General features: G+C 45.9%; 1 protein-coding gene and 1 pseudogene across 1 annotated transcript in view; both read left to right on the top strand.

The window, feature by feature from the left end:
- CCND2 (cyclin D2) overlaps window positions 1-17,340 on the top strand; it is a 25,814-nt gene extending 8,474 nt beyond the window's left edge. Inside the window, exons 4-5 of the mRNA XM_006923844.3 lie at window positions 6,238-6,386; window positions 15,827-17,340. Of these exons, the coding sequence (XP_006923906.1) occupies window positions 6,238-6,386; window positions 15,827-15,976 (299 nt within the window). The 3' untranslated portion in view covers window positions 15,977-17,340. The remainder of the gene's footprint in view (window positions 1-6,237; window positions 6,387-15,826) is intronic.
- Window positions 9,447-9,565, top strand: LOC112472438 (annotated as a pseudogene).
- Window positions 17,341-23,792: the final 6,452 nt, after the last annotated feature.

The raw sequence follows: 23,792 nt of genomic DNA, 5'->3' as shown, positions 1-23,792 counted from the left end.
CTCAGCCCGACTTGGCGTCTGTAAGAGAGAATGCCTAAAACTGCCTGCAATTCCTTTCTGAGCTGTCCTGGTCAGTTGGGGGTGTGGGCGAGGTCTTCATAACCACCAGCATTCCCTTTCTGGGGCTTTGATCCTGGGGCAGCAGAGTTGAGCCTCACCATGCCCGTGGACGTAGCTCTCATGGCGGAGCCCCCAGCCTCAGGTCTGCAAACGAGACAAGTAGACCATCTGAGATTACTCAGTGTCTCACCTTGGCGTTCGATGCATACCATGCTCAACGGATGATTCCAGTTAGTCTAGAAGAGCCAATGGCATTGAGTTTGAACTTTGGGTGGGGGTGAGGGAGCAGGTGCTTAACCTCCTTACCCATGGCACCCCACATCTCCAAGCTCTTTTGCCTAGGAGCTCCACCTCAAGATGCTTCCCTTAGCTGTTTGCACCACACACAGGAGAGCTCCGCCCCCGGCCCCAGGTTCCCATCTCCTAGGCCTGAGCTCCAGAGGTGATGATAACCGTGTGCTCTCCCAGCCCTCCTGGCTTTACGGAAAGGTGTCTCATGACTTTCCATCACCAGGTATAATAATTACAGCAAAACAGTGGAGGCTCAGAGAGGGTAGATGGCTTGGCCCCTGATCCGGAAAGGGAGGTTTCCAGGAAGGAAGAACTGAAACCACCTTTCTGTCTGTGAGTCTCTAGCTCCCTCCACAGCTCAGAGGTCATGCGGCTGAGGGGAAGTGGTGTGTTGAACCGGGAAGAACCCGGAGTCTCAGTTCTTCTGTTAAGTGTGCCTGTGGAGACAGGCAGTGTGACGGGCTGTCTCACTTCCCATCTGGCTGTAAGATGAATGAGGAGTAGGCTGCTTGACTTTCTCTAGCCACCTCCCACCACCTTCCTCCCAGGCCTTTGGAGTTAAAATGACATTAGTTTGTCATGGCAGTCCTGAGCCACAAGGACAGCGTGTGCTGAACTTATTCTGGGGGTGGCAGGAGTGTGCCGCGGCCTCGGACTCCTTCGTTGGCCAGTGAGCACCCTGAGTTCTGGCCTTTTAAACTTCCACCTGACTGCAGGTTAGAGGAGGGGGAGAAACTGGAAAGTACCCCGTTGGGACATTCTGCTTCTCCAGCCTCAGGACAAGTGTCTGTCTTCCCCTAGTGGTGAATAGAAGCAACGCAGGCGCTCTTGTACTTAAAGGCCTTGGGCCACCAGAGCCCAAACCGTCTGCTAAACTTAACCCGCAGGGCCATGGAGTCTGGTTTTAGACCAGTGTAGCTCAGATCTCTTTCTTCAGTGAAGTCTTACCAAGAAGTGCAAATTCCAAGCTGACGAATATGGAGCATTTCTCACTGCCATTGCCCAGACGAAGGAGCCCAGTGGGGCCGAAGGAAGTCCCATGGTGTCCCTGAGAAGTGAGGCAGCTTGTGCAGGTCACACAGCTTGCTGGAAAGGTGGCTGGAACTAGCACCCATCTCTTTGATCCCTGAGCCAGGGCTGTTTTGGGGCTTTTCTTCCGCTTCCGATAGGAAAGAGGGCCCTGTATCCCTCAGTGGGGTGTGGGAAATGACCCTGAAGAGTATTCACCTCCTGGTAAGTTATAAAGAGCCCTGGCTCCAGAGTCCCAAAGCTTTAATCTTAACCCCAGGCTTAGCATTAAACATTAGAAGAGTCACTTAACCTTTCAAGATTTCATTGATTCATCTATAAAAGACAGTGTTTTGAAATAGGTAAATTTTAGATTGTTTTTTATTAATACTTCACCATCACTACTACATGGACGAGCAGGCAGACAGCCCCAGAGCTGCCTCTGCTCGTCCGTAGAGCCAGATTCCCCTCGAGTGTGCCCCTTGCCCCCACCACCTAACCAGGAGCAGGAGGTTATGCCAGAGGCTTCTAGTGAATGGGCGTTATTCCTTAGCTTTGGGTAAACCACACCTGAATGTGGGCAGCACTGGGAAGAGAGTTGCCACCATCTGTCTTTCATTCAATGTATGCTTGTGACCTCTTTCTGTTCCTCTGTGGGACCTCAGTTTCTGCCACTCTTGACAAACCAGAAGGAGGCTTAAGGGACTTGATGAGGTCATTTCTGAGACACAGCCACAACCAATAGTGAAATATTCTCCAGGCGGCGCAGAGCACTCGTGCTCTCCGGCCTCAGCACTCTCAGCCTGCTCTCGGCATCTGCCTGCCACCCGGGGACACTGGGCACCTTTCTCCTTGCCCCTGCTGAGCGGACTCTCCAACAGTCAGAGTCGCCCATCTCAATTCCACAGGAGTTTCCAGTGGTAGCGGTGCTGGTGGGTGGCAACTGACAGATTGCTTACCCTGAGCCAGGCACTGCTTTCACTTGGATTGTTTTATTTAATCCTCAGAACAACCCCATGAGGTAGGTATGATTATCATCCTTATTTGCAGGAGAGAAAACAGGCAGAGAGAGGTCAGGAACGTGCGCATCTTCACACAGCTAGCTGTAGGTGGGAGGACTCAGCTCCAAGTACTCCATCTTCCAGTTCTTGGAGGTTCTTGGCCTTACTATTCAAATCCTACCCATCTCCTTGAGGAGTCCTCCTAAGTAGCTCCACCGCTCCGATCCACTCGAGCACTAACTTTCTTTGAGAAGTTTCTTTAGAAGTTACCCATGTAGTTTGTGCCTAGCTATTCAGAGTGTACCATGCTATGCTGCATTACTGTGTTTTACATCTTGGGGGAGCCATCCACATTGTCTAGAACAGGGAGGAACATGTCATAGTAACTTGATCAGAATGGATCACTGGCCAGTTAATTGCTTCTCACTCTGCTTCAGGAGAAGGACGGGATCTTAGGAAGTTAAAACATCTTACCTTTCCATGTGGGCAGGCACGGGTGAGGACAGAACCTCACCCTGAGTATGCCTTCTGTACTAAGATACAGCTTCTTGGCATTTTTGACCAAGAGACTCACATTTCTGAGAGATTTTCACTCGTTTTTTATTTACTAAAGTAAAAGTAGTTTTAAAAGAGAATTTACAAAATTTTATTTCCCCCATCTAACAGTAGAAAATTTATGTGCATTTTCTGTGTATCTTCCTAGTTCGTCCCTATGCATGTGTGTACACGTATTTACATGTTTGTGAAAAGTTGTGATATTGATTAGAGTACCCATGCATGGTTTTCTGCTCTCCCTCATCCCAGTGGATGTGGTCAGCTTTTCTCAATCCAGTTACATAGCCAAAGTTTTAAGGTTTCCAGGAATGGCGGCATAGGTTGGGTGGAACTTTCCATGGGTAAGTGTGGGGGTTGGCTAACTAGATCTAGTGCAAGGACACCGCCCTTCAGATGTTTCATTCTAGTGTTTTTTTCTGCTCTGTTTCCTCGACCAGCAGAGAAGGGGGTGTCTCTGCGGTTGTTCTGGGTAGCCCCTGATACCATGCGAAAGGAGCAGTGCTCTCTGAGCAGAGATGAACTGTGACTCTGCTGGCCGATGGGAGCCGTGCTATATTCTGTTGTCTCTTCCTTGTTTTGTTTTTTTTTTTCCTTGGGAGTCAATCTTATTCCAGATCCTTGACTAAAAGCAAATTAGAGCTGGACGGCACCGGGGAGATTAGCCAGCCTAATATCTTTAAACTTTTTGACCTAAACCATGAAGAAAGAAATACATTTTATATCACAACTCAGGATACACACACATAGGTACACCAGACTGATACAAAAGTTTCTCAAAATGATATTTACTCTTACTACATGCAGTACTTCCTGATACTTTCTATCCTGTTCTGTTCCATTAAACAACAACAAAAAATGTTGGTCGTGACCCACAGAGGAATTTCATGACCCATCAATGAGTTGCAACCGGAAGTTAGAAAAAGGCTGCTCTAACCCTACCCCTTATTAGACAAATAGGATTGCGGGCGCTCAGAGGGAGGAGGTAACTTGTCCAGTCCCACAGTCTGGACCTGGCTTTTTGGTGCTGAGGTTGCCTCCTGTCTGACTAAGCAGAGCTGGGCAGTTGCTCAGGGCTCCAGAGGAGGCCACTAGTCTGCTGCCATACAGAGTGGCAGAGGAGCGGTGCAATGGTTGGTCCTCACCACGGGAGCACTCTACCCAGTCTGTGCTACCCTGAGGTGCCAAGAGGCAGCCATGTTTATGCACACGGTGCTCCCCAGTTCTGGGGAACAGGAAACAGTGTCCTAGGAAAACTCCCCTCAGGGTTTTCCAGTCAAAACAAGAAGGGATGTATAGTCCTCTGGGCAACTCTAGTGCCTACCTCTGTACTCCAGGACCACCCATATGTACCCACTAGCTTCCAGAAGTTAATTAATTTCCTAAAAATAGGAGTTGGTTTTACATGCAGTGGGACGACGAAGATAGGCATGTGTGTGGTGTGCTTCCTGGTCTGAGGCCTGGGCAGAGGGAAGGGAGGCCAGCGGTACCCTCCTGCCCTTCCCTGCCAGATGCTCCCACCCAGGCCTGGCGGGCCCAGGGCCAGGGGCTGGCTGCCTCCTCTGCATTATGAATGTCACAGAGGGAAGCTAATGAGGTTATTGGGCAGGGAAACACTCCTGTGACCCCCTGTGGAAGAGACCTACAGCAGAGCAGGAGGCAAGGAGGCTAGCTTTGTCACTGTCCGTGGGGATGGAGAAGGCACTGGAAGAGTTAGTGGACAGCAGGCTTTGGGCAGAACATAATCCATGTCCCTCAAGTGGTAGAAATGGAAAGAACCAAGGAGACAAACAGACCATCAGACGGCCAGGCCTGCTCTGTTCATGGGATTCAGCCGAGATGGGAGTGAGGTATGTCCATGGGTCAGTGATCCGGTGGTGTTTCCAACACCACTGACTTGATGCTGGACAGTGATATCAGTGATAAAAGTGTTTCCGTGGACTATGTTCTAATAAGGCATTGTATAGGAAGAAGAGGAAATACTAGGTTGAACCGTTTTTGTAGGTTCAGCCTAATGTTTATGCTATAAGTTGGAGTGCATCCCATGTCTCCCCCTTGTACCTCTCCTTCCACTTCTACATATGGCAGATTTGCTAGAGTAATGCTAACACCAGAGGTAGCATGCCCCAGGACTGTTAGGGTGGGTGATGAAACTGTAACCTCTGTAACATAGCAACACAAGGTAGGGAAGGCTCAGAAGTCTCAGGTTTCTTCTTCACACGTTAGGGTAATAACTGTGTGTACCTTTTATGGCTGATGTATGGATTAAACTGGATATAACGAAGGTACTGTACATATCGGTAGGTGGTAGCTGTTAGCAGGAGTGAGGTGTGGGTGTCCTTATGTCCCCCCGATGGACAGAGCAATGGCTGATCTTGGCCGCCCAGCCACTTTGGGGGAGTGCTCAGAGGAAACCAAGGTGTCCGAGCTCCCAGCAGAGCCCTCTAGTGCACAGGAGCATCCTCTATATTTGCATTTGGAGAAGGGCAAGTGGAGAGGGTTTGGGCCCCTCACATTTACCCTCATTTTATGCTTTTTTTTTTTTTTCCCTAGCGAACCACTTTTTCTTTCCAGCCAGAAAATGGTTCTTTTTTTTTTCAGGCCCAAGAGCCATAAAATCTAAACCAGCTCATCCATCTGATTAGGGTGCAGTGGCTGACCTTGGGCTCTTGGTTAGATTCCTGTGTGTTCTCCTAATGCCCAGATGGTCCTCGGCATGGGGCTAGAAGTTAGGGATTGTGTGAAACTTGGCCCTCATCACTCCATCCCTTCCATGGCTGCCTGTCTCACTTCACTACCTTTATTAAAATAAAATTGTCTTGTGTTGTTTGGGGCCATAGTAGTCCTAACTCCCTGTCCAGGAAATATGGCAAGCTCACATCAGGGTTATCATTTTCATAACATTTTACCAGCTTGTACTTGTCCCTCCTTCCAACCTCTAGAGCTCTTGGTTTTTCTCACTTGGATGGCACAAGGGTTATCTGTACTGGTCTCAGACCTACTTTGCTTTTGCCATCACCCCCAGAGGGGACTGTGTCTCATTCGCCATTCTGCCCCAGCAGAGCCAAAAACCCCTCACAGGATTGTGAGACTGAGGGTTTGAGGACCTGAGTTCTCTGTGAATTCACGGTGTGCACTATACCTTCTCTGCCTCAGTCTCTTCATTTTAAAGAAAGGATGTCCTATGAAGAAAAGACTCAGCTGGTTGTGCCTGTAGAGTCAGGGCCACTTGTGCAGCTGACCCATCGCCATCTTCTTTCTGGGTATCTTTAGACTGGATCCCAGTCCTTCCTGTGCCCTGACCTTCTTCCTCTTGTTTTCACAGACTTTAAGTTCGCCATGTACCCACCATCGATGATTGCAACTGGAAGTGTGGGAGCTGCCATCTGTGGGCTCCAGCAGGATGAGGACGTGAGCTCTCTCACTAGTGATGCCCTGGTGGAACTGCTGGCCAAGATCACTAATACAGATGTGGTAGGTGGCGGCTAGCCTCTTGGTTAAACATCAGACATCTCTTTTCTCAGCTCAGGGAGAGACCTGTTGGTTTGATGATGATGTGTCAGAGGTATTTTTGTTGTCGGTTTCTGTTTTCTAAGATCAACATCAAGGTGGTACAAAATCCAGCAGGTGAGGCCTCCTCCTAAGATTTCAAAAGCCTGTGTGCCATAAAATAGAGAAAACTTAGCAAGCGGATACAAGGGGGAAGGGGAAGACTGGTTGATGATTTTCCTTTACAATGTGGGCTTCTCGTTGGGTCTATATTATCCTTTCATTTCCATTTCTGTACACGTTAGGCTGCCTCTCCTCCAGAGCCTCGAGCCTTCATATCTTCTCACACTAAAGCTGGAAGGCACAGAGAGGAGCAAGAATCTGCCTGGAAGGGAGTGGAGACACAGGAGGTGCCCTACCACGAGAATAGGTCCAGCCTTGACAAACTGCTCAAACCTGCCTGTCCCTCACTTCCCTTTTGTTCAGTGTGGTAATGAATTAATAAGCACTTTGAAAAGAATAAAGTGCCATACAAATTCAAGGAACTCTTATTAGCTGTAGATTTTTCCATGCCGAGTGCCCTGTGGAAGGCCCAGAGGCTGTAATTCTGGTTGCCAGAATTTGAAGCTCCTTAGAAGAAAGGATTTGAGTCAGACCAGGGTCAAGTGAGGCTCTTATTCAGTTGGTAGGAAATTGCAGTCCTTAAAAGGTCTGAGCCAAGGTGGTTCTGAGAGGTCAGGGAGGTGCAGAGGGCTGAGGTAGCCAGCTTTGGGGAGCGGGCAGCGGCAGCAGCAGAGGCAGAGCAGAGCTGGGACTAGAACCTGGAAGCTCTGATGCCCGGTCTGGGAACTTTGCACTCCACCCTTGCTGCAGCTGTGGGATCTTTTTGTTTGAAAAAGCCTTTTGGTTTAAAGGCAACTTGAGAAAGGGGTGTCAGTGCCGAGGCCTTCGTGAGTCACCATGGAGAGGCTCAGAAATGCAGGGGAACTTCATGATGGCCCCTCTGGGTGTTCCAGGGGGATTCTGAATGCTCTGCCGTGGGAATATACTGAATTAAGGGATAATGTGGTTGACAAGCCAGTGGCTAATGCCTCCACCCCTGACGCTGAGCAGAAGGTTGAACCTCAGAGAGCCTAAGGCTGCAGCTTACTGCCTTTCTCACCCACCCCACCTTGCCTTAGCATTTATGACTATCTGCAGGAAATGGTGCAAGGAAGTGTTGAAGGGTATGATGGAACAAATCTGGGTCCTCCTCTGAAACAGGTTTACATCTGCTGTTATGTTAATGTGCTGGCTCCAAAGCATAGGCTTTTAAAACATGGTTTCCAAAGATACAGATTGAAAAGACCCCTCCAGTGCAGCTTCAGGTGAAGAATGCTTTTTGAATCTTCTAGAGGTAGATCTTGGACAGAACCTAACATTTATAGAAAAGGTATATTTCCTTCCTTTTCTGAATATATCCTGTTAAAGACTGCCTTGCAACAGGGACTCCCAACCAGCTTAAGACAAAGCCCTTCCTCTACCTCAGAGACAAAAATGTCAGTGAGGAGAGTTTGAGCCATAGGCATTGTAACCTCTTTCAGACATTTATAGACCCACTCTGACTGGCTGATTGCCCCACTGGTTCAGTCTCCAGCCTTCTTCCATATCTGTTTGTCACCCCTTATTGATTTCAAATGAACAGAGGTCACTCCTGGGGTACCACCAAGGCTCTTGGCTGTGCCTTGCTTTCCAAGACTGCAAACGGGCCTCTCATATCACACTGGAGAGACTGCTTGCTCTTTTCAGATACTACGTAGCTGGCCCATTCAAGTCACTTTGTTAAACGGATACAGAACCAGCTCAGAGTTCTCCTCTAAATCTCAGCCATTAAACTGGAGCTGCATAGATATGCCTCTTTCTCACTGGTGGACCAGGGTTAATCATTTTAGTATTAAAAACCAAGCATGAACACAGTAGAATATAAAATTCATACCACTTTTTCAGATAGCCGTTTGAGATCTCAGTAAGTTCCAGGCCTACCTTTGGGCCCCAGAGGCTTGCTCACTCTCTCACTAGGAATGTTCTTAGTGGAAAGCCTTGAGCAGCACTGGGCCTGGCTATGTGTGTGTGCCTGACTTCCAGTTGCTAAATCCCTTCCCATCCATCATCAACCTGTGTTCTCTGAAGAGCTGAAGCTCAAAGAGTAAAGGAAAATGTAAAGGACTAGAATTTAGAATGCATTAGCTTTTGGACGGAAGTGAGTTTTACTTCTTGAGCTCTGCTTACCATTTCGTGAGTCGAGAAATGGTGAACTTTAAGCAGTTACTCTCCATTCATTTCTAGAAGTATTTGTCGAAGGCCCACTTATTGCAGACTATTGCATTGTGAACAGGTATAAGAGATGAGCAAGGCATGGACTCAAGGCTCCGTGGTAGGAGTTGGGGTGGGTGGGTAGTGCATGGAAAATAAAATAGGGGTTTCCCGCCTTTTAAGGAATTTAGCAACTGTATGAAGAATCAAGAATAAACTATGTAAAACCCTAGTAACTGAAGATCATAAGCGAATGAATGCTAAGTAATGTGTTAGGAACTATAAATGCAGCAGGAAATCCATTCAGGAAGGTGCTTACCAGGCCTAATGTAAAATGCCAGGCCTCCCAGCAGAGTAAAGTTGATGCTAGAAAATGTCCTTGGAATGGTGAAACTAAATGAGGTAGGTACATGCAGTGGAATATTATTCAACCTTAAGAAGTGGAGTTCTGATACATGCTATAACATGGACGAACCTTGAAAACATGCTAAGTGAAATACACCAGATACAAAAAGACGAATATATAATTCCACTTACACGTGGTACCTGGAAAGGTCAAATGCATAGAAACAGAAAGTGGAATGGAGGTTAGCAGGGCCTAGGGGGTGGGGGGCATGGGGAGTTATTGTTTAATGAGTATGGCCTTTCAGTTTGGGCTGTTGAAAAAATTCCAGAGGTAGAAGAGTGGCAATGGTGGCATGACAAATTAAATGTACTCGGTGCCATTGTATACTTAAAAACAATCAAGAAGTAGTCTACAGCCATGCCACCCTGAATGTGCCCGATCTCGTCTGATCTCGGAAGCTAAGCAGTGTCGAGCCTGGTTAGTACTCAGATGGGAGACCACCTAGGAAGACCAGGTGCTGTAGGCGTTAACAAAATAAAAAAAAAATAAATAAAAAAAAGATCAAGAAGGTAAATTTTATGTTATGCATATTTTGTCACAATGAAACATACGTATGCACACATACACATATACATACAGTGTCTCAGGCCGCACTGTGAAATGCCCATAGGTTTGCGTTGAGCTTTTCCATGGGGAAGTCGGGCACACAGGACAGCGTTTTGCCCCACTGGCTCTAATACTCTGAATGGAAATCAGGAGTCCTGCAGCCCTGCCTGCCCCACGCTCCTTGTTATTTGCGGTTTCTTTAAGCTTGGTGTTCGCTATGCAGGGATGGTCAGGGATCAGACCGTTGAAACAGGGTCCCCTTGATTGGTTTGAGACAGCCGGACGACTTTTTCTGGCTCCCTGGCCAGCGGCAGATAGCTTTGATAGGAGGGACCCATGCAGCTCTGAGAAAGTTGGTCTTTGTTGCTCCCTCTGGTTGCCAAAATAAACCGGAACGCTTCATTCCAAAGAGAAAGCTGAGTGAGAAGCCTGACAGTTTTACAGGGAATAAAAGTCTCAGAGGGTGGTATATTTTAAGTACTTTTTCCTTCCACTCATAAGTGTTGCTAAAAACAGATGCCAGCTAGAGAGGCAGCTCTGGCTTTTGGAGGAACCTCTACCGGGTTTCCGTTGCCAAGGGTAAGTTTGAGAGGAGGAATCGGCTGTCCTGGTTCCCCAGTGAACCTTTCCCCAGGCAGAATTGGGGTTCCTCTTCCGTCCCCTGGGCACTCTGCTCGTGCCATGTGCCAGCGTTTATCTCACTGTTCACTTGTCTATAGAACCTCTTGAACAGGACCCAAGTTTTACTCAGCTCTTTCTTCAGAGCCCCTGGCAGAGTCATTGGGGAATGATGCTAGCTAAAGATGGGGGAGGGAAGGAGGAAGGAAGGGATGGAGGACAAAGGGTGGGCAGATGGGTTTCAAGTGTGTTTCTAATCCTTTGGTTTCTCCAGGTCTTTTCGAAAAGCTATATATTTAACGTTAATTGTATGTCAAGGTCCTCAGAGTTTCACCTGACTTTATCTTAGAGCAGGTCACTTTATTTTCACATGACACCATTTTACTAATTCGCTAATGAAAAAGTAGCATTGAGACTCACAGGCCATAAAGATGTTGTGAGGTTATTGGAAGATACTTAACAGAACAGACATAGAATATAGTCATTTGGTCATTATATTTATCCTCGTCTACCTAGGTCACATCAAAACTCTCTGTCACATTCTAAACTATCACCCGGAGAAGATTTCGACATATCCCTTCCTTAGGGTCCCGCACGTTCAGATCCTGATTGTTAGTGAACTGTTAAGAAACAGCAGTGAAGTGAGAGAAGTCTCGATTTTGACTACAGTATTCATAGGGTCCCTGGCATTGTGTCTTGGTCCTCCTTAGCTAGAAGCTCGGACACCTCACAGCACACCTTCTCCTAAAGGCCAATCTTACTGAGACTGTCCTTTGTGGACTTTACGGGGTCTGGTCAAGAACCTTGTGAAGAGTTGCTGGAAGGGGAGCTGGGGGTGGGGAGGTGGAAGGAATAGAATCGAAGGCTGATGCTTCCCTCTCTTGCCTTATTTTTTCTGTGGGCCTCATTTGGTATGCAAGGAAATAAGCCAAACAGCCTGTGAAGAAAGGAAGAATGAGATAGTTTCCTAAGTTGTCTCTGCCTGAGTTGGCTGCGGGTCTGGGGCTCATTCAGCCCTTTGTCTCCCTGTTGAGTGCAGTGCGTGTGTGGTGACAATGGAGTGATGCAGTTACACTGAGGGCTAATGGTAGGAGTTCCGTCAGCCCATTCATGGAGGCAGAGGAGGGTGCAGGGCGCGGAGCTCGAGCCAGCAAGCAGAGGAAGTCGGAGGCCCGTGTAACGAGCTGGAGATCACAAACACTGCTGTCAGGGTTCCGAGGCTGGGGGCGTGGGCGAGGGAGGGGGCCTATCATCATCGAAGTTGGAGGCTTGCCCGACCTCCAGCGCTGTGGAGTGCCACCTGTCCAGGCTGACAGACGAGCATTATGGCTCTCCTTTTAATCAGCTTAATTTGGGGCATCGTAACAGAATGGCTGGTGCTTTCGGAGGCTGCCGGAAAGCAAAGGTCCCAGAGCCGCTTCGCTTTACATGCACGTAGCAGCTTTTCACTGGAGGCACTCAGTTTTTTCCAGCCACTTGGGCTATGTCTCCTTTCCTTGGAGATTCTTGGACCTATGCGTCTTTACTTGGAGCTAGGAAAAAAAGAGGTGCGTAGGGAAAAGAGTTCTGAAATTGGAGGCTTGCCTTTTTTTAAGGCCAGTCTTAGCTTTTCACTAGATATAACTGGGGGGCGAGCCAGGCTTCAGTTTCTAGCTGTAAAATGAGGGCACTTGGCTATGTGAGCTCCAGAAGCCCTTTGGACCCCCAGATTCTCAGATTCTGTAATAATCTCTGATGTCGTCTTATAATTCTTCCCTTTGGACGTACTTTATTCACGGTTCTCCAGCTTGGCCTCCTTTCCCCTTCAGGCTCTTCAGCCGGCCTCCCTTTCCGTTTCCTCTCCCAGCTTGACCTGCTAACACAAGCAGCTTTGCTGGATCTGAGGCAGGCCTCGCTCCTCTTTACTCCAGGTCACGTCCCCACACCCCGGTCCCAGGCACTCTCTTGTGCTGCTGCTGGGAGAATTGGGAGCTCCTTGGGCCGGAAGTGGGGGACTGTGTGGAGTTAGCACGATGGCAGTAAGGCGATGGCACCACCACTCACTCTCCTCTTCCTTCATTTCCACCAGCTCACAGGAAAGTCACACCTTCTTTGGAAGCACAGGGAGTGAACTCTGTGTCAAGCAGGGAGTAATGCCGGTCTCTCTCCACCAGCGAGTAAAACGTTGGACGTCATTTATACGAGACAGGCTTTTGCCCTTCAGCTTTTCATCTAGCTAAGATCAAGAGATTTGCGTAGTTGCAACTCGAGCTGATAATGGCCACGTTGTGAAGAAGCGACCCTGAAGGAGGGTCAGGCAGAGACCCCTGAGAGCTTTCCAGAGAGGTTAGCTTCCTGCTTGTAGGTGAGTCTAGAGGAGAGCAAGGAATAGTGATCAGGGTCCCTCATTTCTAGGGATAACTGCTTTTGTCATTATTTTTCTCTTCAAGTAAAAGGATCAAAGATTGAGAACGGGCCAGAGTCGGTCATGATTTAGATTGAGACTGAAATGAGACTGAAGAAAAGGGAAGAGTATGTGTTTTGTGTGAAATCTTCCTTCATTTTATTCAGAAAAACCTGTTCACGTGTTCTTGGTTGGAACTTACATCAATATGACACTGGATGCATGTGTTAAGATGAAGTCCCATGGCTCTGAAAATCCAGTAGAAGTGACTGCCAAATGTCCCAGCCTTCCCTGTAGGATTCTCGGAAATGTTTCTTTAAGATCTCAGGCTGCTAGAAGGGAAGGCTAATACCAGGAAAAGTAGGAACATTGGTGACCTGAAAGGGAAGACTCTACATGGCCCCAAATCAAGTTCGTTAGCTTTCTGGAGCCCTGTCTCCTCACTGTCTATCTCAGGGATGCTGGTGTGGCTGACATGGTGATGGTCATATTATTGGGGTAAGGGATGTGCTGACCGGATGATCTTTCCATGGGGGCAAGACAGCCTCTGAGGAAGGACAGCTGGACAGGATTGGTTGGGAGGCATTAGCTTTCTTGTTAGGGGACAAGGTCTTCCACACGAACATCACAGCAGGAAGTCCTCACCGAGCGGCCGTGCCATGTCAAGCCCTCTTTAGAGAGAGCTCATTGCTGACACCTAACAGGCATTTCTTCTTGAATCTAATGCTTATGCTTATGTCTATACACACATCACACATGTGTGTGTACGTGCTTACATAGCCCCTCAGTCAGCTGAGAATTCTGCCATCCTTTTCACGTTACAAAAGCTCTTTCGTGCCATTTGCTTTGGGTAGGATTTGCCTTCTGTGGAGGCCACAGTTACTATCTGTGGTTTGGAAGGGTTCTGATTCATTTCCCCTGCCTCCTAGAAACAAAATCTTAAACATACCCTTCAAGCTCCTGAAGTACCTCCGCAGGGAGGTGGCATCACACAGTAACTGCCTATATTCAACTCATTCTCTGCAAGAAAAAAAGAGAGAAAGAGGAAGACAATATTAACTTCTGTTCTGTGGCCTCACGTTTCTCAGTGAGGAATGGAGGAGAATGGGGGTGGGGGGGGCAGTGCTGCTGTTCTGAGTCTTTGCTCCTCTCACTTCTCATGGAGGATTCTAGCATTTGAAAATGGATGTTATGCTGACTACATGGCCCCTAAGAGCAAGGTAGCTCCTTTAGATGGGGCTCAAGTGGAGAACAAGCTATCTCAGCTTTAGAGGGAAAACTGACAGAGTTGGACTTACTGTCCAGCTCTGATGCAGGACTTGCCTTATATGTTAACCCTAACCTTAGCTTTGACTTGTAATTTTTTTTTTTTTTTTTTAGATTCTAAGGCTTTAATGTTTTTAAATATCTTCTACTAAAATGCAGGTGTCCTTAAAGGAAACATTATTCCTTTAGCCTTCACCACCTAAACCTTTGGCAAGTGGTGAGTGACCTAGGAGCACCAGTGCTGCAGTGTGGCCTTGGAGGCGGGCTGCAGGGAAGACCTAAGCAGGGAGGCAGGAAGGCGGGGGAGACCCGTCAGCTTCCTAATCACTACTTAGTGAGGGGTCAGACAGGGTAGATGGTATGACCAGGAGAAGCCACGGGAAAGTTGAGAGATGTCCATGGGTCCTTGGTTGCCAGTCCCTGACTCCTCAGCTTGTGCAGGGTGGCACAAGGACCTCTGCAGCTGGATTATGTCTGTCTTGTTCAGCATTCAATCCCCAGTGCCAGTCACACAATGCCCCTCCACCAATCTTGAGCATATGCTTATGCATACCTCGTCTTGAAGACGTCTAGAGAATTCTTTCCGATTCCTGGAGTGATTTATTGTTATTCATAAGTAATAATCATCAATTATTGAACTGCCACTTATAGCACTTCATACATATTATCTCATTCTTTACTCTATGAGGATTTCATTATCTTTATTTTACAGGCACGGAAACTGAGATCAGAGAAGTTAAATAACTTAGATGCTGCCCTAAGTATGGTGGGAGGACAGCGAATACTCACCCTTGCTCTTTTCCACCTTTTTACATTCTGGGCAATATTTCCTCTCTCCCCTTAGCACATTGTTCCCAGTTTAATTTTCATGAAAAGCTGTAGTTTGAAATGTGGAGTAGATGAGATAGAGGAAAGGAAAATTTTGGCGTTCTTGAGGGGTTAATTCCAATTCTATTTTAGTTCTTTGGAAAGTAAAGATAATGCTTTTGTGCTTGGCATACAGTAACCTCTAGGCAGGGAAAATTACACAGCGAAACAAATGGGAAGCATATATTAACCTGTGGAAAGAGCCAGGCAGATTCCATTTCACTTATTTTCCATACATATATGCTGCTGAACAGAGTGCAGAAAATCAGCCTTGCAGTGGAGAGAGCAATTTCCTAGTGGGAACCATAGTCTCTCCCTAGTGACAGGCACCATGACTTGCCGCTGCATTCCACGTCAACCAGCTGACAGAAGCTTCTGCCTGGGGCAAACACATTCTGAATTTTCTCTACCAAATATAGACTAATATCAGAGCAATACTGCAAATTCTTTCTTATACCCAAATTAGACGGCTTGAGTGTCCAGAATTTTGTAAACATTCTGTGTTGTTTTTTTATGAGAGTTAAGGGAATGATAAATAAGCAGAAAAACAGATTGTTTTTGTTTGCAAGCATTTATACAGTTTATGTGATGGTCAGTTTAGTTAAGTCCATTCTCTTCTTTCTTAATTATACTTCAGGTACTGTTTGTCTAGTCCTATAGCACCGTCTAGTACTGGCCTTCCCCTTTTCTCTGTCACCTCCCAACTTCCCCAAGCAGAAAGCATCTCATGGCCCCTAGATTACCAGGCACTGCATGTCCATCCGTGGCTCATTATCTATGTCAGTGCTTCTCAGATGCTCCGGTGTTTATGAATCACCCAAGATTCTGCATTTCTAACAAGTTCCCAAGTGACGCCGAAGCATGGACTTGGAGTAGTGAGGTTCTGTGGCGCTTCAAGAACGCATCTCCTTTCCTTTACATTTATTCCTACTGGAAAACTAGCATGGAATTATGCGAGGCTTGAACTGTGTATGTTTTCTTCATAAAATGCTCTGTGCCCTGTTGATGTTGCTAACAGCTCTCTGGTCTGGACCATTCTCCTTCTAGGATTGCCTCAAAGCCTGCCAGGAGCAGATTGAGGTGGTGCTGCTCAATAGCCTGCAGCAGTTCCGTCAGGACCAGGGGGATGGATCCAAGTCGGAGGATGAACTGGACCAAGCCAGCACCCCTACAGATGTGCGGGATATTGACCTGTGAGGATGTCAGTCGGGCCGAATGGGAGAGACATGTTCAAATCTGCTCTCTCCTTCTTTATGGTTGTGTTTTGTTCTTTATGTTTAGGATAAAACTTAAAAAAAAAATTCTGCCCCCACTTAGATCATATTGAAAGGTCTTTTAGAAGTGAGAGACAAAGGTCCTATAAAAGTGGAATGATTAAAAGCATTTGGTGCCTATTCAAAGTACAACAGGAGGGAATCCCTTGTGTATGTGGACAGTTATTATTTGATTATGTTAAAAGTAATAGTAAAATGCTTACAGAAATACCTGCAGAGTAGCTAGAGAAAATGTACGCCTGCAATATGGGAACAAATTAGAGGAGACCTTTTTTTCATGTTAACTAGCATATATACACCCCCTTTAGGATAATTTCAAGGAACTGTGTATGCTATTTATGGCATGATTAGATTGCAAAGCAATGAACTCAAGAAGGAATTAGAAATAAGGAGGGACATGATGGGGAGGGAGTACAAAGCAATCTCTCAACATGACTGAACCATTTTGGATGTAGAAGCACCTTTGCTCTCAACCACCTATTATTAAGTCAGCCACCTGTTGCTGGATCTCTTGTTACGAACTCTTGCTGTCTACAGTAGCTGCTACCTAAAAAAGATGTTTTATTTTCCAGTTGGACACAGGCGATTGGATCCTGGGTTCCATGTTTTTTGATATCTTGCTTCTTCTTCCAAACATGGTTCATTGTAGACACCACCACATTTTTATCTAAAGGGGCAATCTAGCTCCAGGCCATTACCAAACTCATGAAACAGAGGCAGATGGAGACCAAGGGTGGGATCTGGAATGGAATCTTTTCTCTTACTGTATTAAAGAGAGTAATGTGACCTTGGCATCCCTTATTAGGAAACAACTAATTTTTGGTGCTGATTGGCATGTCTGGTCCACAGTTTAGCATTGTTATAAACCATTCCATTCGAAAAGCACTTTGAAAAATTGTTCCCGAGGGGTAGATGGGATGGTTTATGCAAATCATGCTGAATAGACTCCTCCCTTTTTCTCTGGTGCCCCTTCCCCACATACACTCAGTCCAGGTACTATTCACTTCTGGTATCTGACATTGTCTGGTACATAGTTCTGGTGTCCCTGCGAGGACTCAAGAGATACCCTTTTCCGCTGACATTCCCATCACAACATTCCTCAGAAAAGCCTAAAAACAAATATCTGTTACCATTTTGATGGCATAGAAGGATCTTAATTCCCACCTATATACTTCTCCTTTGGACATGTAAAGAAAAATTATTGCTGGTGCAAAGACAGACAGCCAAACATCAGTGTGGCATTTTGTTCCCTTTTCCATATTTTATTAATTTCATTGCAAAGTTGTATTCAGTGTACTTGAATTTTTTTCCTCTCCACTTCTTAGACACACACAGTTAACAAAGAGGTTGGAGCAACAACTTTTTTTTTTTTTTTGCACAATTATAATTGACAGGTAATGAAGCTATTTGTTAAAATATTTGCCTTTTTAAGTGAAAAAGAAAAATCAGAACAGGGCTATTTGAAGAATTTTATACACATATTCTGCCTTGTTTCATAGTTTGAGGGTTAAGATGGAGAAAAATCAAAGGGTCTCTTATTTTTCCTTTTATTGTGTTCAGTTTTTTTATTATTATTTTTTTTTTTTTTGCGCTGCTAAGAAGCTAAGATCATTCATCCTTATTCACATTAACAGTACCTAGCTGTAATGTTTTTCACAGAGTGTGCTGCTATTTTATAAACATTTTTATAATATATTATTTTACTGCTTAAATACCAAGTCCCGAAGTAGGTGGTTGACATATGAGTTCTTCATACTGGAAAAGCCTTTCCATAGTTTGTTTTCTTCTGGTAGCATATTCATGATTGATTTTTTTTTTCTTTTTGGGTTTTTTTCCTTCTGATCACATTCTTCAAAGACAGAGTATTCTTTACCTCAGGTTTACTGGATAAAATCAATAGCTACAAAAGAATAATTCACATTTTTGTTTTCATAATACCTCACAATCATACAGTCTATGCTCGGGAGCCCATGAATGTGGGGAAAGGAGACGGCGGGGAAGAGGCCGCGTGCCCTTTCTGGTGGAAGGTGGGGTGGTTTTGGCCCAGGGTTTCACACCTAAGGACCTTGTTAGTCGCGAAGGTCATCAGGCTTCCATTTTGACTCCGGTATCCTCATCATGATGGAAAAAATACAATTGAACCAAGGGATTTCCCCTCCCCCACAAGGCAGACATTCAGCACAGACATTTACACAGTATACAAAGAAGTCATAATTTGCACTTAGGTATCAGGAGACAGACTAAAGAATTCCAACAGGCTACTTGGAGACCCTCATCTTACAGCCCTTTCTAAAGCAGGGCTTTCATCACTTAGGGTCCTCTCATCGAAGGACTCTCTTTCCCCTTCCCTGACATAGGCATCCCCAGTCTAGGATAATCTCAGAGGTTTTTTGGTCTGAATCTGCAGCCTGCAGTGTTGTGGAGGTTCCTTCCCTCACCTGTCTGACTGGCATCAAGTGCTGTGCAAGGCCAGGTCCTCTGCTGAGCGACACTAAATGGTTTTTAGGCATTGAATTGGCGTGATTGGTAAAATAGATCAGATGATTATTGGATGGTAGTTGAAGGGAGGTGGCGAGGCTGCTTCTTTACGTAGATGCAAATCCAGATGAGTCGGTTTCTTGCAGGGTGTTTAGAGAAAGTTCAGGACTTGGCGAGTTAACATGACCCTAAATTCTAGGGAGTTTCTGGTGGGGTGGTAGGTGAATTCTGAAGTTTTGGAGAGGAAAAGTAAGCAGGCGGTATTTTATCAAGTGCTCACTTCGCACAGGACACTCTTCTGGGCCCTGAGGCGTTCCATAGAATGGAAGACAGCATTGTCCCTGGAGTTCTGGGGGCGTCTCGGAGTCTACAGACAAAACGAAGTACAAACTCATTCCACAGTGACCAGTCCTTAAGCTCAAAGAGCAGCAGCAAATGAGAGAACCCATCAAGGAAGGGAACAGGCCAACAGACTCTCCCTGCAGTCTAACTTTCCACATTTCCTAACGCTCCGATCGCCACTAGCCTTTTCTTCTTCCTATCTTCGGGGCCTAGTGTGGTGGGAGGTGTGGGGTTGCTGATGGGGAAGGTGCTAGGTTGTCTGGATTTTTCTGCCTGTTTCCTCCATAAAAGAAGGAACTCTGGATTGCTTAAGTGACTAATACCTTCTCCTTAGAGCTTGGTTTCCTTGGTAGGGGATTCTGTCCCAAAGGAGTCAGTTCTCCCTGTGAATTTTTTTTCTCTCTCACCTACTAAAGGGGTTCCACACCTATTCCTGTCTTTTTCTACCCTTTTTTTTTTTTTTTTAAATCTCTTCTTTACTTCTGTGTTTGTTTTTGTTTTTCTCCATCAGTGGGGGCTAAGTTGTTCCCCAAGCCTGACAAATTTCTTTCCCCTATTTTGGCCAGGTCCTAGGGGGGAGAATCCTAGTATGCCAAAAATATATACTAAGCATAATTCAATTCCATGCGGGTTCATGACAGCCAAGAAGCCTGGAGGTAAAAGCAGGGGACAGATACCACAGCAGACTATCTCCCATGTGCTGAGGGGACAGCTCCTCAGAGAAGGGGCTGCTCTTTACAGGAGGCTTTGTTCTGGACCTGCCCCAGGACCCCCTGAATAGCTCAGCATTTCTTAGAGCCAGGTCCTCTTTGGTCTCTGCTTCATACAAGAGGCTCTGTTCTGTCTCTTCTCAGCTAAGTCAGGGGCACTCATAGCTCAAAGACTGGCAGGCGCTTAAGTGACAAGGCTGGAGGAGGAAACAGACCTGACTGCGTCACACAGCATCCCTTTGCTAACAGGGTCGGCTTCTCTTCAATGAGAGGAGCTGTAGCTCTCCTGAGATCCAGACGCCTTAGAGTCTCTCCACACTGCTCTGGGAGTTCTGAGACAGACAGGTTAAGAACATTAGGCAGGACTGGATGACTTTTCTCAAAGAGGGCAGGGGGATTTTCTCTCCATGGGCCACTGGGGGCAGGGCTGGGAGAAGAAATAGACTTGCACCTTATGTCATGTAAATAATGATTTTCTAGTTCAAGAAGATATTGGTAGTGTGGGAATGGGCGGTAGGAATGGGGAGGAAGTCTGAGTAAGCCAATTGGTTTCTAAGCCAAAAGGATTCCTTTTTGTTTATCTTCGAGACAGTCTAACCCTGAGAATAGCTTTAAAAGGGAAATTAATGCTGAGACAGTAAAGTCCCCTTAAGCCAACAAACTCTGTAGCTATAGAATGAGTGCAGGCTTCCACCGGTGTGGGCTTGGAGTTTTCAAGAGCTGTTCATGCTGTCCATTTGTACAAAATAGGGCAGGAAGACTCAAGAGGATATTTATGACTTCCTCACACCGCATGGCTTTTCATGATTCTAGGTTCTAAACCCAGAACAGCCATTTCAGACAAAATTATTTTCCTACATTTGTGTGTCTCTGCTTTTAGACGTGGCTGGGCTATCAGACATGATTCTTGGCTCAGGTTTCAAGAAGCCATCAGCAAATGTATCCATGCATGCTGCAACATTTATTCTTTGCCTGCAGCCTACTTTGGGGAAAAAAGTGCCTTACTGACTGTAGCCATTACAGTATCCAATATATTTTGACAGGTTCCTGTCCTAAAAAAAAAAAAAAGTTTTTTTTTTGTTTTTTTGTTTTTAATGGGTTTAATTCTTATTGCTGGCCAACTCTTAAATCCCCAGCAAATCACCGGGCCATTGGATTTTTTCCATTATGTTCATTACCCTTGTACCATGTACCTCAGATCTCTCTCAGTTACAGTTTCTCGTCTTGGACTTCTTTTATTATTATAATTTTTTTTTTTTTGCTTTAAACGAGTGTGATGCCATATCAAGTCAATGTAATTCTCTCACAATGTACTCTATAAGAGGTGTGGGTGTTTATTTGGTCGGGATGCTAGCAAGTGCTAAAGTAGCATGATCAGTATAAATGAAAGGTTTTTAGGAAGTATGGAAAATGTTTTATTGGTTATGATGGTGACATGGTATAGTCAGCTGCCTTTTAAGAGGGCTTATCTGTTCAGTGTTAAGTGATTTGAAATATAACCTGTTATTCTGACTAGCTTAAAGATGGATTTGAAAATGGTTTGGATGCAATTAGGTTGTGCTATTTGGACAATAAACTCACCTTGACCTAAATTCTCTGGTTGTTTTGACTTATTTATAGACCAGAAGTCCTCAGAATGGAATACATCTTTCTCATGTCAGAACTCTGTTGGCAACAATCGGTAATGGTGTAAGATACAAATCCTAACCTGGAAGATAATCTACCTGTGCATCCATGTTACGGCAACACAAATAATTGCTGACACTTTTTTCCTTTTGGGTTGCCTATGCAGCAATCTTATAAACTAGAAGCCTTAGCCCACCTTTATATGATGAGTTAAGTCACTGCTCTCATGACAAGGCCTCAGATTCTGGCCCTGGATTATTGCCAGCTACTCGCTCTTGGCTGTGAGTGAGCATCTCCTGGCTTGGGAGATGCCAGAAGCCCTCAGTGCCATCTCCACATTCTGTGGGGTGTGGTCTCTGAGGGCCCTAACTCTGCAGCTTTCCTGGATCCCATCAGATTCCTGGCTCTGTATCCCTCTGAATCCCTGCCTTTGTGGGACCTATGAGGACCAGGACACAACCTCTCTTGGTGGAGGAGTGGTGAGGCAGAGCTTGGGAAGGGGGTGGGAGAGCCAATGCATAAGTGAATTGCCAGGCCCTGGTCCCAGCTGTTTCTGGACCTCAGCTCCTCAGACCAGCTTCCTTTCTGCAAGTGATGGGTAATGCAGAAGGCAGTGGCTTAATAGCCATTTTGGTGTTACTATAAAAATGTATTTTCTCTCTAGTTCTCTGTCTTTGAAAGTCACTGAAGGCTGTTTTCCAGTTTAATTATGACTTGAGTTGTCAGCAGTAAGATTAATGCTGCTCATTTGAAATGTCCAGATTAAGACATTGCCTATTAATCTCAAGTAACTAACTCTGCCTAATGGGATTTTTAGTCCTGCAAGGACTTTAGAAATTCCCCTTTGTCTCCATCCCACACTGACATCCCTGTTCTGACAGATAAGCAGAGATACCTTTTTTCTTGGCTTTCTGCCTCCTGGAGTCTGGTTGCCACTCTCACCCATCGTCTGCCCTCTGTACAACCCATAGTACAGCCAGATCCCTCTCCCTCCCCTCCCCTATCTGCTTGCCTTGCAGAATTGGGGCTCTATCTTAACACTACAACTCCACTCCTTCCAAGTGCCATCTGGTAACACCAGGGACATTTCTCATTTAGAGCTATGGATGTTTCAGGGTGGGAAGGGAGAAGACAAAGTATGCACTCCAAACAGCGGCGACTATTAACATCTAATGGCCCCTTTCCATGCTCTTTCAGACCCATTTGGTCTTAAAATTAGAAAATCTCAAATTTGAGACAACAATGCCCTACCTGAAAGTGGAAGTCACGGAGTAAAGACTTAGAAATCCTAGGTCTTTTGTTTGTGCTCTAGTGAGTGCTTTTGTATTTCCAACCATTTTCCAGAGATCTAGAACTTTCATTCAGTACACAGAGGTAATGCCAAAATAAAATGTTCCATTCGGCGTGGTAATATTCTCAACATACTGTCATGAAGCAAATGTTCAAAGCTGAATATTATGCCACATTATTTCTCCCCTGCTCTTATAGCAATGAAAGAGCAAAAATGCTTGTGACTATGGGCATGAAGATTCAAGTGTCAAGAAAAAAAAAAAAGCTGAGTGTTCATAGCCAACTCGTGTGTACAGGGCCTGCATCGGACTTTCAAGGAAAAGCAGAGAAAACAAAACCCATGGTTTAAGAAATTTTCTATGGGAAGACACAACACACAAGCCCACAAGAGTACCTAGAGGAATAAAGGCAATTGCCAATGCCTGCAGAATACATTGATGCTGAAGTGTGGGAGGAGGTGCTTTCTGAGGAGCTGAGTCAGGTTTCCTCAAGTGAGATTTAGGAAAACACTCTTGGTAAGGTGCAGTAGAGCTTGTAAACGGTAGACACAAATTTTGACCTTTCCCTAAAATAAAAATCTGGGAAGTGATCTTAAAAATGAAGAGCAAATATTCAAATAGCATGACGAGCACACACAATATAATGGATTTTAAACACTATAAACACTGATGTTGTCCTCATAAAACAATGAAAGAGGATAAACTCAGCCACAAGCATTGATTTGGGATTCCCGCCTGCCTAATTTCTCCCGAGGCTTAAAGAAATAAGGCTGACAGTTTCAAGATGATGACGTCAATCATGACTTCCATATTTCCCCTCTCTAGGCTCTGGGATTTGGGGGCCTCCCCCACAATGGAGGGGCAGAATCCTTCAGCTCTGACTGCAGGCTCAGACGGGCAGGAATGAGCCAACTAAGAAAACAGCAAGGGCCCCGCTGATTTCCCTCCGACCCTACCTCGGTATCCCACTGCTGCTTTGAGTTTCTGCTTATCCAAACACAGCTTCCATTTCATTTGCGATAATTTGCTTTGCCTCTGGCTTTTGCTGCCCTGGTGCCCCACTACCTCTGGCCTTTGTAGGACTCAGTCATCATGGTCTAAACGTAGGGCGCTCCCTGAGAGGTCCACCAGGTGGCACCAATGCCACAGACAGGAATGACAGAAGAAAACTGCAGCCAGCCAGGTGCAGGACTGTCCAGAACAGAACACCTCTCCAGCAGACCAGCAGGACCAGCAGTTCCCTCACCTGCTTCCTTCTGGGTACTAGCACATTCTGACTCCATCTGGGAGTGGC

This window comes from Pteropus alecto, unplaced genomic scaffold (genome assembly GCF_000325575.1).
Source record: "Pteropus alecto unplaced genomic scaffold, ASM32557v1 scaffold76, whole genome shotgun sequence".
Classification (NCBI taxonomy): Eukaryota; Metazoa; Chordata; class Mammalia; order Chiroptera; family Pteropodidae; genus Pteropus; species Pteropus alecto.
This window is presented reverse-complemented; position numbering and strand designations above follow the sequence as displayed.